Below are 12,544 nucleotides of genomic sequence, written 5' to 3'. Positions count from 1 at the left end.
CTCCCTAAGCACCGATAGAGACGCTCCCAGGCTGGAGGATCTGGCCCCGGTGGGACTCTCCAATTTTTATTTCCCACATAACCAAACATAGTATTTAAAAATAAAATAAAATCCAAATAGAATGAACAGTCCGTCCCCCCCACCCCCCCACCCCCTCCGTGCTGCCCTCCCCCCACAGTCAGATGCTGCCCTGAGACCCTTCACCCCCAAGGGCATCCTCTCGGCCCAACGGGGCTCTCACCGGGGTTCAAATATTAGAGGGAGGAGACCAGCCCCCTGCAGAACCCAGAGTGAGCACGGAGCAGAGCCTGGGGGAGGAGCAGATCCTCAGGGGATCAGGCATCACTTGGGTGGGATGCACAGGGATGGGTCAAGTGAATCCTGGCAGCACCTGCTGAGCGGATTGCAGAGGGCAGGAGGGAGGGGACCGCCCTGTGGCTGCTGGAGGGGGAGCTGTGGAACGGAGGGCTAGGGGATGGGCTGGGAAGGGGGACTGCAGGCGCTCAGCTGATGTAGATTCGGTGGAAGTCGTTGGCGCCGAAGGCAGCGTTGCACTTGGGGCACTTGCGCTGCCGGGTGTCGTAGCGCGTCTTGACGCAGTCAAAGCAGAAGACGTGGAAGCACTTGGTGAGCACCGCGTCCTTCTTGCGTGTGTTGCAGCAGGGACAAGTCAGCTTGGCCTAGGGGGCAGGGAGGGCACAGACCCTGTTAGTGGGGGGGCTGGGTCCCTTCCCCCCACCCGCAGAGCCTGAGCACAGCCCCCTCCCCTAGCTTTGCCCCTCCCACCCCAATGCCAGGCTTCCCCCTCCTCCCCCAGTTGCCCACTGCTCACCTTGTACTCCTTGATCTCCTCCTGCAGTATCTCGTCAGCGTCGGCGTACACCTCCACCTTCTTCTGCTTCTCCAGCTTGCGCCGCAGCCGGGAGATGTCCTCCTGGGGTGCAGGGAAGATCCAGTCAGCAAGAGGGCCCAGGCCCTCCACTGCCCCTCCCCGCAGTATGACCCACAGGCTCCTGCCCCCTACCTGGGCCCTCTTGAGGTTGAAGGACTCCTTCTCCTTGGCAGCGCGGTTCTCGGCCATGCAGGCCTGGATCTCCTTCAGCTTGCACTGAACGTGCTCCTGCTGCACCTTCAGGTCCTCGGCCAGCTGAGCCGCTTCCACCGCCTGTGGGAGGAGGGAATGTCAATCATTGTGAGCTTCCCCCTGAGCAGTGCCTGAGAACTGATACATACAAATGATGTAATGGAAACAAACAAAGGAAACTGATTCTCTTTTACACAAAGGCCATTTTACATCATTCAGTGTAAAATGGGTGTCAAATTAAATTACATTAAAAGTGGTGTAAGTTAAATTATATTTATCTCCACTGTAATGCCCCTTTACACTTCCAAAGTAGTTAAAAGGGTCTAGTATAAATGACAGTCAGATCCAGAGTGATCCTATTCACGGTGAAAATGGTAAGGTGGGTTGGAATCTTGTACGGTGTTCCAGTAGGCTGCAGGGTTGGGGTCTAACAGTCTAATGTGGCCAGCATAAAATCAAATTAAGAAGAGAAGGGGAAGTGGAAAGAAAGAGAGAAAAAAAAAGAAAAACAGACAATAACTAATTAAATCTATTCAAATTAGATCTAAAAGCTAGGACAGAAGTGTAATGATCTCTGATTCCTTTAAGAAAAGCTACAGCATGTGCAGTGAAACACCTTAGAAAGATTCCCCACAATCACAAGCACCAACTTTCTCCGGCGTCGGTGGGTGCTTGTGCCCCCTCCCCAACCCTCGCCCTGCCCCGACTGCACCCTTTCCCCGCCCATGGCCCCGCCTCCATTCCAACCCCTTCCCCAAAGTCCCCACCCCAACTCCGCCCCCTCCCTGTCCCTATTGGATCCCTTCCCCAAATCCCCGCCCCGCATCTTCCCCCAGTGCGCCGCGTTCCCCCTCCTCCCTGCCCCACGAAACAGCTGCTTCGCGGCGCAAGCGCTGGGAGGGAGGGGGGAGAAGCAGGACGCAGCGAAGCGCTCGTGGAGGAGGCGGAGGTGAGCTGGAGCAGGAGGGTGGGGTGGGGCCACGGGGAGCTGCTGGTGGGTGCTCAGCACCCACTAATTTTTCTCCGTGGGGAGTCGGCGCCTATGCTCCCCCTGGGGAACAGCCCACAGCACTGCCAGTTTCCCCCCCACAGTAGTGCTCCAGCCACAGAACCCATCCCGAAGCTGTGGGCTTCTCTCCAGCAGCATCCCCAACAAACATGGGGATATTTGTCATATTTTTATAACCGTGTGTGACTCAGTTTCCCCACCCGCTGAGCGGAACCAGGCAGGGGACTCCTAGGGGAGAGGGGAATGAGGCCTGGCCAAGCATCTGGGATGAGATCAGGTACACTGGGATCCACACCTATGAACAGGAGGGACTCTTGAGTGGGAGAAGGCTGGGCTGAGGCAGCAGAGTGAAGATCTGGGCTCACACACATACACACAGAGCTCAAGGAGACGGACGATGGGTGTCCAGCTAGGAGGGACGCTGACTGGAGGGTGGCTCTCCTGCGTGGACCCCAACCCTCTCTGACGCCGGGTCCCAGCTGACCAACGGGTGCTAAATTGGCTGCAACAGGCCGCATGGCTCTCGAGAGGGCAAAGGGCTCGGAGCAGGCGCCTGACCTCAGGCAGACCTGCTGTAGGAAGAAGAGGGAGTGCCGGAGCCCTTAGGCCCAGCCCTGGAGAGCTGTGGAGCTCCCCCTAGGAAAATGCCAACTTCAAGGCTTAGCCAAGAAATAAGGGTTCTCCTGTGGACTAGCCCTGTGTATCCAAAGGAGCCGCTCCCGCCATGGATGCCCCTCATCAACCCTCCCACCCAGGTCCCCAGCCCTGCCCCATAACTCACCTTCCTCTTGTTGAGTTCGAGGGCCTGGCTACGAAGGGTCAGCTCCTTCTCCACCGTGCCCAGGTTCCCCTGCAACACCCGCTCCTTCTCCTCCAGCTTCTGCACCACCAGCAGCTGGGCGTCCACCTGCAACGCGGCCTGGTCAGGAGAGCACCGCCTGCCGACTCGCAGCCAGCCAGCTGCCCCCGCCCCCTGCCTGCCAGGGGAGAGCACCCCCTAATGAACCCCACCCAACTGCACAGGCCCAACCTGCTGAACCCCCATCCTGCTCTGTGCAACCCAGAGCCCCCTAGTGCCGCACTGAGGCACACACTGCCTGTGAGGGGAGAGTGCCCCCTACTGAGCTAGGGTTGCCAACACTCCCGGTTTTGCCGGGAGTCCCCCGGAATCAGGGCTCTATCTCTGGAGGCTACTGAAGCCAAACAGGGAGATTTTAGGCCGTTAAAGGTCCAGCAGGGCTAAGGAAGGCTCCCTGTCTGCCTTGGCCCCGCCCTGCTCCCAGAAGCAGCCGGCATGTCCCCGCGGCCCCTAGAGCGGGGAGAGCAGGGGGTCTCCGTGCGCTGCCCCTGCCCCGAGCGCCAACTCCACAGCTCCCATTGGCCGGGAACTGCGACCAATGGGAGCTGCATGGGCTGTGCCTGCAGGCAGGGGCAGAGGATAGAGCCCCCTGGTGCCCCCCCGCAGGGGCCACAGAGACATGCCGGCTGCTTCCGGGAGTGGCATAGGGACAGGGCAGGCAGGGAGCCTGCCTTAGCCCCGCTGCACTGCCCACTGGGAGCTGCCCAAGGTAAGTGCTGCCCTGCCGGAGCCCACACCCCCTCCTGCACCCCAAGCCCCTGCCCCAGCCCTGAGCCCCTCCCAGAGCCAGCACCCCACACCCCCTCCTGCACCCCAACCCCCTGCCCAAGCCCAGAGCCCCCTCCTGCACCCCAAGCCCCTGCCCCCTCCTGCATCCAAACTCCCTCCCAGAGCCTGCACCCCTCACCCCCTCCCACACCCCAATCCCCTGCCCCAGCCCTGAGCCCCCTCCCGCACCCCAAGCCTCTGGCCCAGCTCTGAGCCCCTTCCAGCAGCCAAAATCCCTCTCAGAGCTTGCTCCCCGCAGCCCCTCTTGCACCTCAACCCCCTGCCTCAGACTCAGCCCGGAGCCCCCTCCCACACTGCAAATCCTTGGCCCCAGCCCAGAGCCAGCACACCCCAGCCCCCCCCCCCGCCCCCCATGCACTCTAACCCCCTGTCCCAGCCCGGTGAAAATGAGAGAGGGTGGGGGAGAGGGGACGGAGTGAGCAGGGTGGGGCCTCGGAGAAGGGGCAGGGCAGGGGTGTTGGGGTTTGTGTGATTAAACAGTTGGCAACCCTACTCCTGAGCCCCCATCCCATTCCCTGCAGCGCCCCCTACCTGTGACTTGAGGGCCAGCACCTGATCCGCCAGCTCGTCCTTCTCCTCACGCAGCAGCTTGTGGATCTGGTTGGACTTGATCCGCTCGGACATGAGCTTGAAGTTGGCATCGTCCTTCTCACGCAGCTGCTGCATGAGGCGCATGTTCTGCTCCTGCATGTCCTCGAAGGCCTGGCCCGTCACGTCCATCTCCGACAGCAGGGCCTCCTCCTCCTGCGGCGGGGCATGAGGTCAGGGGGGCTGGACCCTTTCTGCCACATTGCCCAGTGCCACCCCCGGAGCCTTCCCCAATCCTGCCAGATCTCCCCTTCCCACCCATTCAGGGGAACCTCCCGCCACTAACCACCCCCACCCCCACGCCCTCATCCCGGTACCTGCTTGGTAGCAGCCAGTTTCTTCTGCAGGTGCTCAATCTGCTCCTCCGCCAGCTTGATCTTGCGCAGGGCGTCCTCGTCCGCCATCTTCTTGCTCTCCTTCTTCTCCTTCTCCTCCAGCTCCCGCACCCGCCCTCGCAGCTCCTCCACCTGCAGGGGGCAGAGAGACGGGGGTCACAGCCCCATAACCACCCCCCCAGCTCCTCCACCTGCAGGGGGCAGAGAGACGAGGGTCACAACCCCATAACCACTCCCCAGCTCCTCCACCTGCAGGGGGCAGAGAGACGGGGGTCACAGCCCCATAACCACCCCCCCCAGCTCCTCCACCTGCAGGGGGCAGAGAGACGGGGGTCACAGCCCCATAACCACCCCCCCCAGCTCCTCCACCTGCAGGGGGCAGAGAGACGGGGGTCACAGCCCCATAACCACCACCCGGCTCCTCCACCTGCAAGGGATAGAGATATGGTGTCAGCCCCATAAACACCACCCCCAGCTCCTCTGCCTGCTGGGTGCAGAAAGACAGGGGTCACTGTCCCATATCCGCCCATACAGAGAGTGAGGCGTCCCTACCCCTCAATCTGCATCCACCCATAGACCCACCTTCCAGACCCCCCACCCCGCGAGGGTCTCACTCACCTCGGCCTTGGTCTTCTTCTCGGCGGCCATGAGCTGCACCTTGTCCCGCTGCTCCTTGGGGGCTGATTTGTACATGTCCAGCAGCAGCTTCATCTCCTTCTGGCTCTCCTGGGCCTTCCTGGTGGGGAGAGGAATCAGGGCCCTGCACACCACCGCCAGCCTGGGACCACCCCCAGCTCCCGCCCCGCCCCAGAGTTCTCTCACTTGAGCTCAACGCGCAGCTGCTTGAGCAGGTCTGAGTCCTTCTTCTTGGGGTCATCGCTGCTCTTCTGCCGGTCACGCTCGCGTGCTGAGCCGTCCCTGTCGCGGTCCCGCGAGCGCTCCCGGTCCCCCCCGCGGCTTCCCTTGGGGCGCTCCGGCGGCTCCTTGATGCGAGGCGGGGGGGGCGGCTGGGGAGCCGGTGGGAGCGGCTCCTCCTCCTCCTTCTTCACCCCCCCTTCGGGCAAGGGCGCTACCTCCTCCTTCTTCACCACAGCCGCCACTGCCTCCTTCGGCTCCTTCTTCACCTCTAGGGCAGGCGCGCCCCCCTCCTCCTCCTTCACCACCACGGCCGGGGCCACGCCCACCGGCTCCTCCGGCCCAGGTGCGGGGGGCAGAACAGCTGAGCCGCAGGGGAAGCCGCTTGACTGCATCCGGATCTGGGTGAGGGAGACGGGGAGTGAGACCCCTGGGCTGCAAATCCCTAAACCCCACACCTCCCCCACAGATCCCTCCCCGCACCCCCAAGCCGATCCCCAAACCCTACATCTCCACCACCAATCCCCCCCCCCCGGCCCCTCCCAGCCAATCACTAGACCCCGTACCTTCCACACAGATCCCTCCCCAGTCCCCCACAAGCCGATCCCCATATCCACACCTCTCCTAGAGATCCCTCCCCGACCCCTTCAGCCAATACCTAACCTCACCCAAGCCTATCCCCAAACCCTGCACCTCCACCACCAATCCCCCCCCCCCGGCCCCTCCCAGCCGATCACTAGCTCCCGCACCTCCCCCACCGCTCCCTCCCAGCCAATCCCCAAACCCCGCACCTCCCCCACCAATCCCTCCCCCCCGGCCCCTCCCAGCCGATCACTAAATCCCACACCTTCCACACAGATCCCTCCCCAGTCCCCCCCAAGCCGATCCCCAAATCCACACCTCCCCTAGAGATTCCTCCCCGACCCCCTCAGCCGATCCCCAAACCCCGCACCTCCCCCACAGATCGCTCCCCTGCCCCCCCAAGACAATCCCTAAACCCTGCATCTCTCCCCACAGATTCCCACACACACAGACGCCGATCCCTAAACCCCACACCTCCCCCCACAGATTCCCTCCCTGGCCCCCCAAACCAGATCCCCAAACCCCGCACCTCCCCCCACAGATCCCTCCCTGATCCCCCAGTAGATCCCTAAACCCCGCACCCCACAGATCCCTTGTGGCCACACAAATGGAGCCTTAAGCAAGCCCCTCTCCTAGAGTAGATCCTTCCCCGCCCCAAGTGGATCTCTAAATGCAGCCCCTCACTTCAAGTGCATATCTCTCTGCCCCTCAGAGCAGATCCCTAAATGCCACCTGCCCCTCCCTGAGTGGATCCCTTCTACCTCTCGAGCAGATACCTAAACACCGCCCCCCCCTGCAAAACAGATCCCTAAATGCTGCCTCTACGCCAAGCAGCAAATGGATCCCTCCCTGCCCTTCCTCCAGTCAAGCCCTCCCCTCACCCAGAGTGGATCGTTGAGTGCAACCGTCCCCAGCGGATCTCTCACCTTGTTGATCTCAGCCTGCACCTCACGCAGCTTGCGCTTGTATCGCTGCACGTCTCCTTTCAGCTGATGGTTGTGGTTCTGGAGGCTGCTAATCAGGTGGCGCATCTCCCGGTTAATGGGACCTGAGGGGTCAGGGTTACACGGGGTGATGACGGGGGGCATCTGCCGTGGTGGGTAGGTGGCTGGCGGCAGGGCACTGGTGGGGAGAAAGCTCACTGCAGCGCAGAGATTCTGGCAAGCAATGCCAGGGCAGCAGCCCACACCAGGGCACCGCTGGGAGGAAGCTCGCTGCACTGAGTGCGGGGGGTATTGCCAAGAGCGCACTGCCGTGGGGGAGGAGCACACTCCGCGCAGGGCCATACCATGGAGCTGCACACGGGGCCAGGCGATACACCATGCTGGGCCGTACCACGGGGCCGGGCATGGGGGGGACAGGGAAGCGTCTCTTTCTCACCCGCTTGCTCATTGGCGGCCAGGTTCTGCTCGAACTCAATGCGCAGCATCTCGTATTCCTTGCGCACCTGGGCCAGCGTGTCCTCCAGCTGGATCACCTCCGTGCGCAGCTTCTTCTGCAGGTTCAGCTCGTCGCTCTGCAGCAGGGCGGGCGGAGGGTGAGAGACGGGGAGGAATCACTCGCCCCCAACCCCAGTCGGCTTCCCTCTAGGCAGCATGGTAAGCACTCCTCCACCCCCCGCCAGAGTGGTACATCCCAATATAATGAGGCTCTGAACCACAAACAGCACCCCTCCACCTGGCACAGGCCCTTCAGAACGGTAACCACCCAATGCACAAAAGGTGTGACGCATTCCTCTCACAGGCCCCGCCCCGCCCAAGAGGCCCCGCCCCAACTGTGACTCCTCCCCCCAGCCTCACCTCCATGTGCTCAATGTGGCGCAGGTGGCTGTTCTTGGTGGTGAGCAGCAGGGCGCGCGCCTCATCCAGCTGGGTCTTCACCTGCAGGCTCTCGTTGTAGAGCAGAGAGAACTGCGACTGCAGCACCTTGTAGTCCAGGGTCTCCTTCACCGCCTCCTCGGGCAGCGACCGCAGCGCCACCTAGGGGCACGGGGCGTCACTGCCACAGGCACCGCCCTCCACCCCAGCCAGCCTCCCCACATCTCCCCCCACGCCTGGCACGCCGCCCTCCACCCCTGCTGCCCAGGCACCATCGCCCAGCCTGGCACCGGGGCGCCGCCCTCCACCCCTCCCAGCCAGGCCCCACTGCCCAGCCTGCCGCCCTCCACCCCTCCCGGCCAGGCCCCACTGCCCAGCCTGCCGCCCTCCACCCCTCCCGGCCAGACCCCACTGCCCAGCCTGCCGCCCTCCACCCCTCCCGGCCAGACCCCACTGCCCAGCCTGCCGCCCTCCACCCCTCCCGGCCAGGCTCCATCGCCCAGCCTGCCACCCTCCACCCCTCCCAGCCAGCTGCCCTTCACCCCTCCCGGCCAGACCCCACTGCCCAGCCTGGCTCCAGGGGGCGCCACCCTCCACCTTGTTACCTTGAGCTTCTCGTTGGTCCTGACAGACTGTTGCAGCTCCTGCTGCAGCTTCTCCAGCTCAGCCATGCGGCTGTTGGCCAGCTCCTGGTTCTCCTCCAGCTCCGCGTTCAGCATCTCGAACTGCCGACACAGGGCTCCGATGACAGAGGCCGACCCCCACCCAGGGGCTGCCTCAGCATGTGCCACGAGACCCCACCCTCACAACCCCGCCCCTTCCTGCACCAGGACCCCACCCCAGAGACCCCCGCCTCTCCCAGCACAAAGATGCTCCCCAACCTCAGGGTCAGACTCCCCCACCCCTCCCTGCACCAGGACTTCCCCATCCCATTGCCAGAGACCCCCGCCCCACTCTGCATTGGGAGCCCACCCACTGGGACCCTTACCTCCACCTGACCAATGCCAGAGATCCCCACCCCTCCCGAGTCCCCAGCTCCCCCTGCCCCCTCACCTTTTGCATACTGAGCGTGATCTGCCCGCCTTGGAAGCCCCCGGAACTGCCTGACACGTAGTAACCGGAGTTCAGCTGCAAAAGGCCAGAAAGAAAGTCAGCAACCCCCTCGCCGATCAGGCCTCCCAAGTGGTCTGAGGAATGGGCACATATGGCAGCGAGCCCCAGATACAGGGGATGAGGGGGAGAGCGGGAGTGGGACCCAGATGGCAGGGAGAAACTATGGCTCCAGCTGCAACAGGGCCAGATGGGAGCAGTGAGACACAGGAAGGGGCCGGGGAGGATGAGGAGAGGGAAGCCTTGGGTACGGGGACAGGTCACCTGCTCCAGCGCCTCAGCTAGGTGTTTGTTGAGCTTCTGCTCGCGCTTGCGCAGCTTCTCGATGTCCCACTGCAGATCCTCCACCGTCGTCTCCATCTCCAGCACCTTGGTCTCCGACGACGTCACCTTGTCCTGTAGCTCTGTGTACTGCGCCAGGAAGGGAGACGGATGAGCGGGGCTGGATCCACTCCAGGCCAGATAGCCCCTGACCCTGGGGTCAGAGACGGTGCCCCCAGATGGGAAAGGCCCTGTGACTCATTCCCTACCCCTGAGCCAGCCAGCCAGCCCCTCTGCCCTGAGAACCAGCTCGTACCTCCAGCGAGATCTTGTGGTGTTTTTCCTGCAGCTGCATCGCCAAGTCCTGCAGCCGCTGATTCTCTCTCATCAGCTCTTTGTTCAAGGACTTCAACGCCTCATCCAACTGGTCCAAGTCAGCTGAAAAGGAGTCACACCTCTGAGAATCCAGGAGTCCTGACTCCCAGCGCCCCAACTCTAACCCCCTAGATCTCACTCTGCTCCCACGGCATTCGGCTCACCACGGGCGTGGATCTTCTGGCACAGCTCCTCCGTGCGCCGGTGGATCTTGTTGGAGACTTCGACCACACGGGACACGGCGGCCTTGGAGAATTCCATGCGTTCCTGCAGCTGCAGCTCAATCTCCTCGCTGCTGCTGCTGGCCAGCGTGGCCAGGAATGACAAGGCCGGCTCGTTCAGCAGGAGCCCCCCGGCCTTCCAGGAGGCAGACGGGGTCGCAACAGGTGGGGCCGTTTCTGTGGGGGTGGGGAGGACGGAGAAGGGTTTAGCGGTAGGTTGAGATCACTGCGAGGGAAGAGCACCCCCCGCTGAGCGCCCTCGCCCTACTGAACCCCCGCCAGAGTGGCGCCTCCTTGCCAAGCCACAGAACCCCCCTGCCCCAGTGCAGCGCCCCCTGCAGCCTGGCACCTCTCCATGCTCACCTGTCCTATCTGGGCCCTCAGTACTAGGGCTGACTGTGTTCTCGGGGTCCGGTCCCATTGGCTCTGGCCTGGGTTCCTCTGCGGAGGGGGGAGAAGGGGCTGCAGGGGGTGGGGGCTCACAGTCCCCATCATAGCCTCTCAGCAGGACCTGCACATTTTCATCCAGCTGTGGGGAGATGGAGATTGGGGGGGGAAGAGAGGGGTCAGCCCAGCACAGGCCTGGGAGAGGAAATAACACCTGTGCTCTCCCCCCCCCCGGCCTTGGGCATCCACTGACTGGGGGCGACATACACCCAAGAGGAAGGTTTCTGGGAGGGACAGAGGAAGACTGTGGTAACAGAGCTAAGAATCCAGACATCCTGGCTCCCAGTCCCCAATCATTCAACCCCACTAGAGAACAGCAGGCCAAGGTCTCACCACAGGCAGCGTGTTGTGGTCGCTGGGAGGGTCCAGAGAGGTGGCTCTCCAATTGCAGATGATGATAAGCAACAAGGCCTGGTGGGGGATGCGTGGCAGGGGTATCGCGGTGGAGATGAGGCATTGTCCAGAGGGATGTGGCTGGGATGGGAGGAGGGGTGGGAGTGGAATGCAGAGTTGGGGGAGGTTGCAGGAGAGATTGTGGGGAGAGGGCCATGGCCGGGGGACAGGCAGGGGCCTCACCTGGCTCCAGTAACGGTTGACAATGAGCAGGGTGGCATCATCTGTGGCCTGGCGCTTCTCCAGCTTCTCAATGCGCTCGCGCAACTCATCCTCAAAGGCCTGGCGCTGCTCCAGCCGCTCCGCCAGCTTCTTGTTCTTGAACTGCAGCACCTTCAGGTCCATCTCCTCCTGGGGAGCGGGGGGGGCAACAGGGTGGGGTCAGCAGCGGCTCCCTGCCACACCCCCGCAGCTGCCTCCTCCCCAGGGACCCCCACCCACTTCCCAACCCCACACCCTGCCCTCCCCAAATTACACCCAGCATCCCCCCCATCCTCACCTGCCCAATCAGGGTTCCCAAATCCCTTCCATGCTCCCAGTTTCTCTTGAACTCCCCAAGTGCTCCCCTTGCCCCCAACAGTCCCCACCCCAGGCACTGACCGTGGAGGAGATGCCCCCCAGGCGGATGGGTTCGATCAAGGTAGTGGTCGTCTTCTCCTCACGGTTGGCTTTCTTCTCAGGGGGCCCTGATCCCCCATCCCCAGCCGCCCGCTTGCTCCCCGGCCCAGACATGGCGCCGCTGGCCAGGGTCTCTGGTAGCAGCGGGGGGATGGGGAGAGGGCGGCGGGGGTCAGCCCAGGAGTTGCGCCTCACCTGGAAGGGAAACAGAGAGGGGTCAGGTACCTCCTTACCCTTATCATCTCTGCCCCCCACATCCCCGGACTCTTACCCGACCCCCCCACCATCTCCCTTTGCTATCCCCAAACCCCTCACCTCCCCAACTCCATGGCACCCCTTAAACCCCAACCTGATGTACACCCTTAATGCTATCAATAGGCTACTCTCAGCCCACCCCACGCCATCCCAACCCACCCAACCCCTTGCCACCCTCCCCCCATCTCCACCTCTCCCCCCTTGCCACTTTCAGTGCCTACCCCCACCTGTCACCCCCTTCCCCTCCTCCACCTCTCATCCCAAACCCCATCCTCATCTCTCCCCCCCTTGCCACTTTCACTGCCTGCCCCCAACCTCACCCCAACTCCCCCTCCCTCACCGCCACCCCACTTCTCTTCCCAACTTCCACCTGCCCCCCCCTTGCCACCCTCCCCCAACCTCTCCCCCCTTGCCACTTTCACTGCCTGCCCCCAACCTCACCCCAACTCCCCCTCCCTCACCACCACCCCACTTCTCATCCCAACTCCCACCTGTCCCCCCCTTGCCACCCTCCCCCAACCTCTCCCCCCTTGCCACTTTCACTGCCTGCCCCCAACCTCACCCCAACTCCCCCTCCCTCACCACCACCCCACTTCTCATCCCAACTTCCACCTGCCCCCCCTTGCCACCCTCCCCCAACCTCTCCCCCCTTGCCACTTTCTCTGCCTGCCCCCACAACCACCTGTCACCCCCCTTTCCCTCCCCTCCCCCACCTCTCCTCCCAACCTCTCCCTCCCTTGCCACTTTCACTGCCTGCCCCTCCCTCACCGCCACCCCACTTCTCATCGCAACTCCCACCCGCCCCCCCCTCGCCGCTCTCACCTGCCTCGCGCTCCCACTCCCAGCGGCTTGCCCTCGCCAGGCCCACCCCCCAGCCACTCCACTGCGCACGCGCTGACCTGACACTCCCAACACCCGCCCGCTACCTCGCGATGCACATGCGCGG

General features: G+C 63.2%; 1 protein-coding gene and 1 long non-coding RNA gene across 3 annotated transcripts in view; one reads left to right on the top strand and one right to left on the bottom strand.

Annotated features, from left to right (window-relative positions):
* The window catches only part of LOC122172515 (uncharacterized), a 4,592-nt gene extending 3,240 nt beyond the window's left edge, over positions 1-1,352 (top strand). The window contains exon 3 of the long non-coding RNA XR_010600921.1: positions 860-1,352. This is a non-coding gene — a long non-coding RNA (uncharacterized LOC122172515). The remainder of the gene's footprint in view (positions 1-859) is intronic.
* On the bottom strand, positions 35-12,544 carry RNF40 (ring finger protein 40). 2 transcript variants are annotated; one of them, XM_008175493.4, is made up of 20 exons: positions 12,421-12,544; positions 11,326-11,538; positions 10,909-11,076; positions 10,249-10,414; positions 9,829-10,062; positions 9,606-9,727; positions 9,293-9,439; positions 8,972-9,046; positions 8,524-8,643; positions 7,901-8,080; positions 7,482-7,617; positions 7,028-7,149; positions 5,487-5,920; positions 5,283-5,400; positions 4,647-4,796; positions 4,273-4,485; positions 2,875-3,000; positions 1,025-1,165; positions 833-934; positions 35-680 (listed from the first exon to the last, which is right to left on the bottom strand). In XM_008175493.4, exons 2-20 carry the CDS (start codon positions 11,455-11,457, stop codon positions 504-506), a joined length of 3,063 nt encoding a protein of 1,020 aa, XP_008173715.1. In that variant the 5' UTR covers positions 11,458-11,538; positions 12,421-12,544; the 3' UTR covers positions 35-503. The 2 variants fall into 2 exon arrangements, with proteins under 2 accessions (XP_008173715.1, XP_042699661.1); XM_042843727.2 differs by having other exon boundaries at positions 12,425-12,512.

The sequence above is a fragment of the Chrysemys picta genome, chromosome 4, assembly GCF_011386835.1.
Source record: "Chrysemys picta bellii isolate R12L10 chromosome 4, ASM1138683v2, whole genome shotgun sequence".
Lineage (NCBI taxonomy): Eukaryota > Metazoa > Chordata > Testudines > Emydidae > Chrysemys > Chrysemys picta.
The sequence above is the reverse complement of the archived record's forward strand: the minus strand, read 5'-3'. Positions and strand labels throughout refer to the sequence as shown.

What these genes read in the sequence shown, in the direction of transcription:
- RNF40 (XM_008175493.4), bottom strand. Translation starts at nt 11,457, where the DNA reads ATGTCTGGGCCGGGGAGCAAGCGGGCGGCTGGGGATGGGGGATCAGGG. An exon ending in GGACCAACGAGAAGCTCAAG is followed by an intron (nt 8,081 to 8,523) that starts GTAACAAGGTGG and finishes CCGTGCCCCTAG; the next exon opens with GTGGCGCTGCGGTCGCTGCC. An exon ending in TCAACCTCAAGAGGGCCCAG is followed by an intron (nt 935 to 1,024) that starts GTAGGGGGCAGG and finishes CCTGCACCCCAG; the next exon opens with GAGGACATCTCCCGGCTGCG.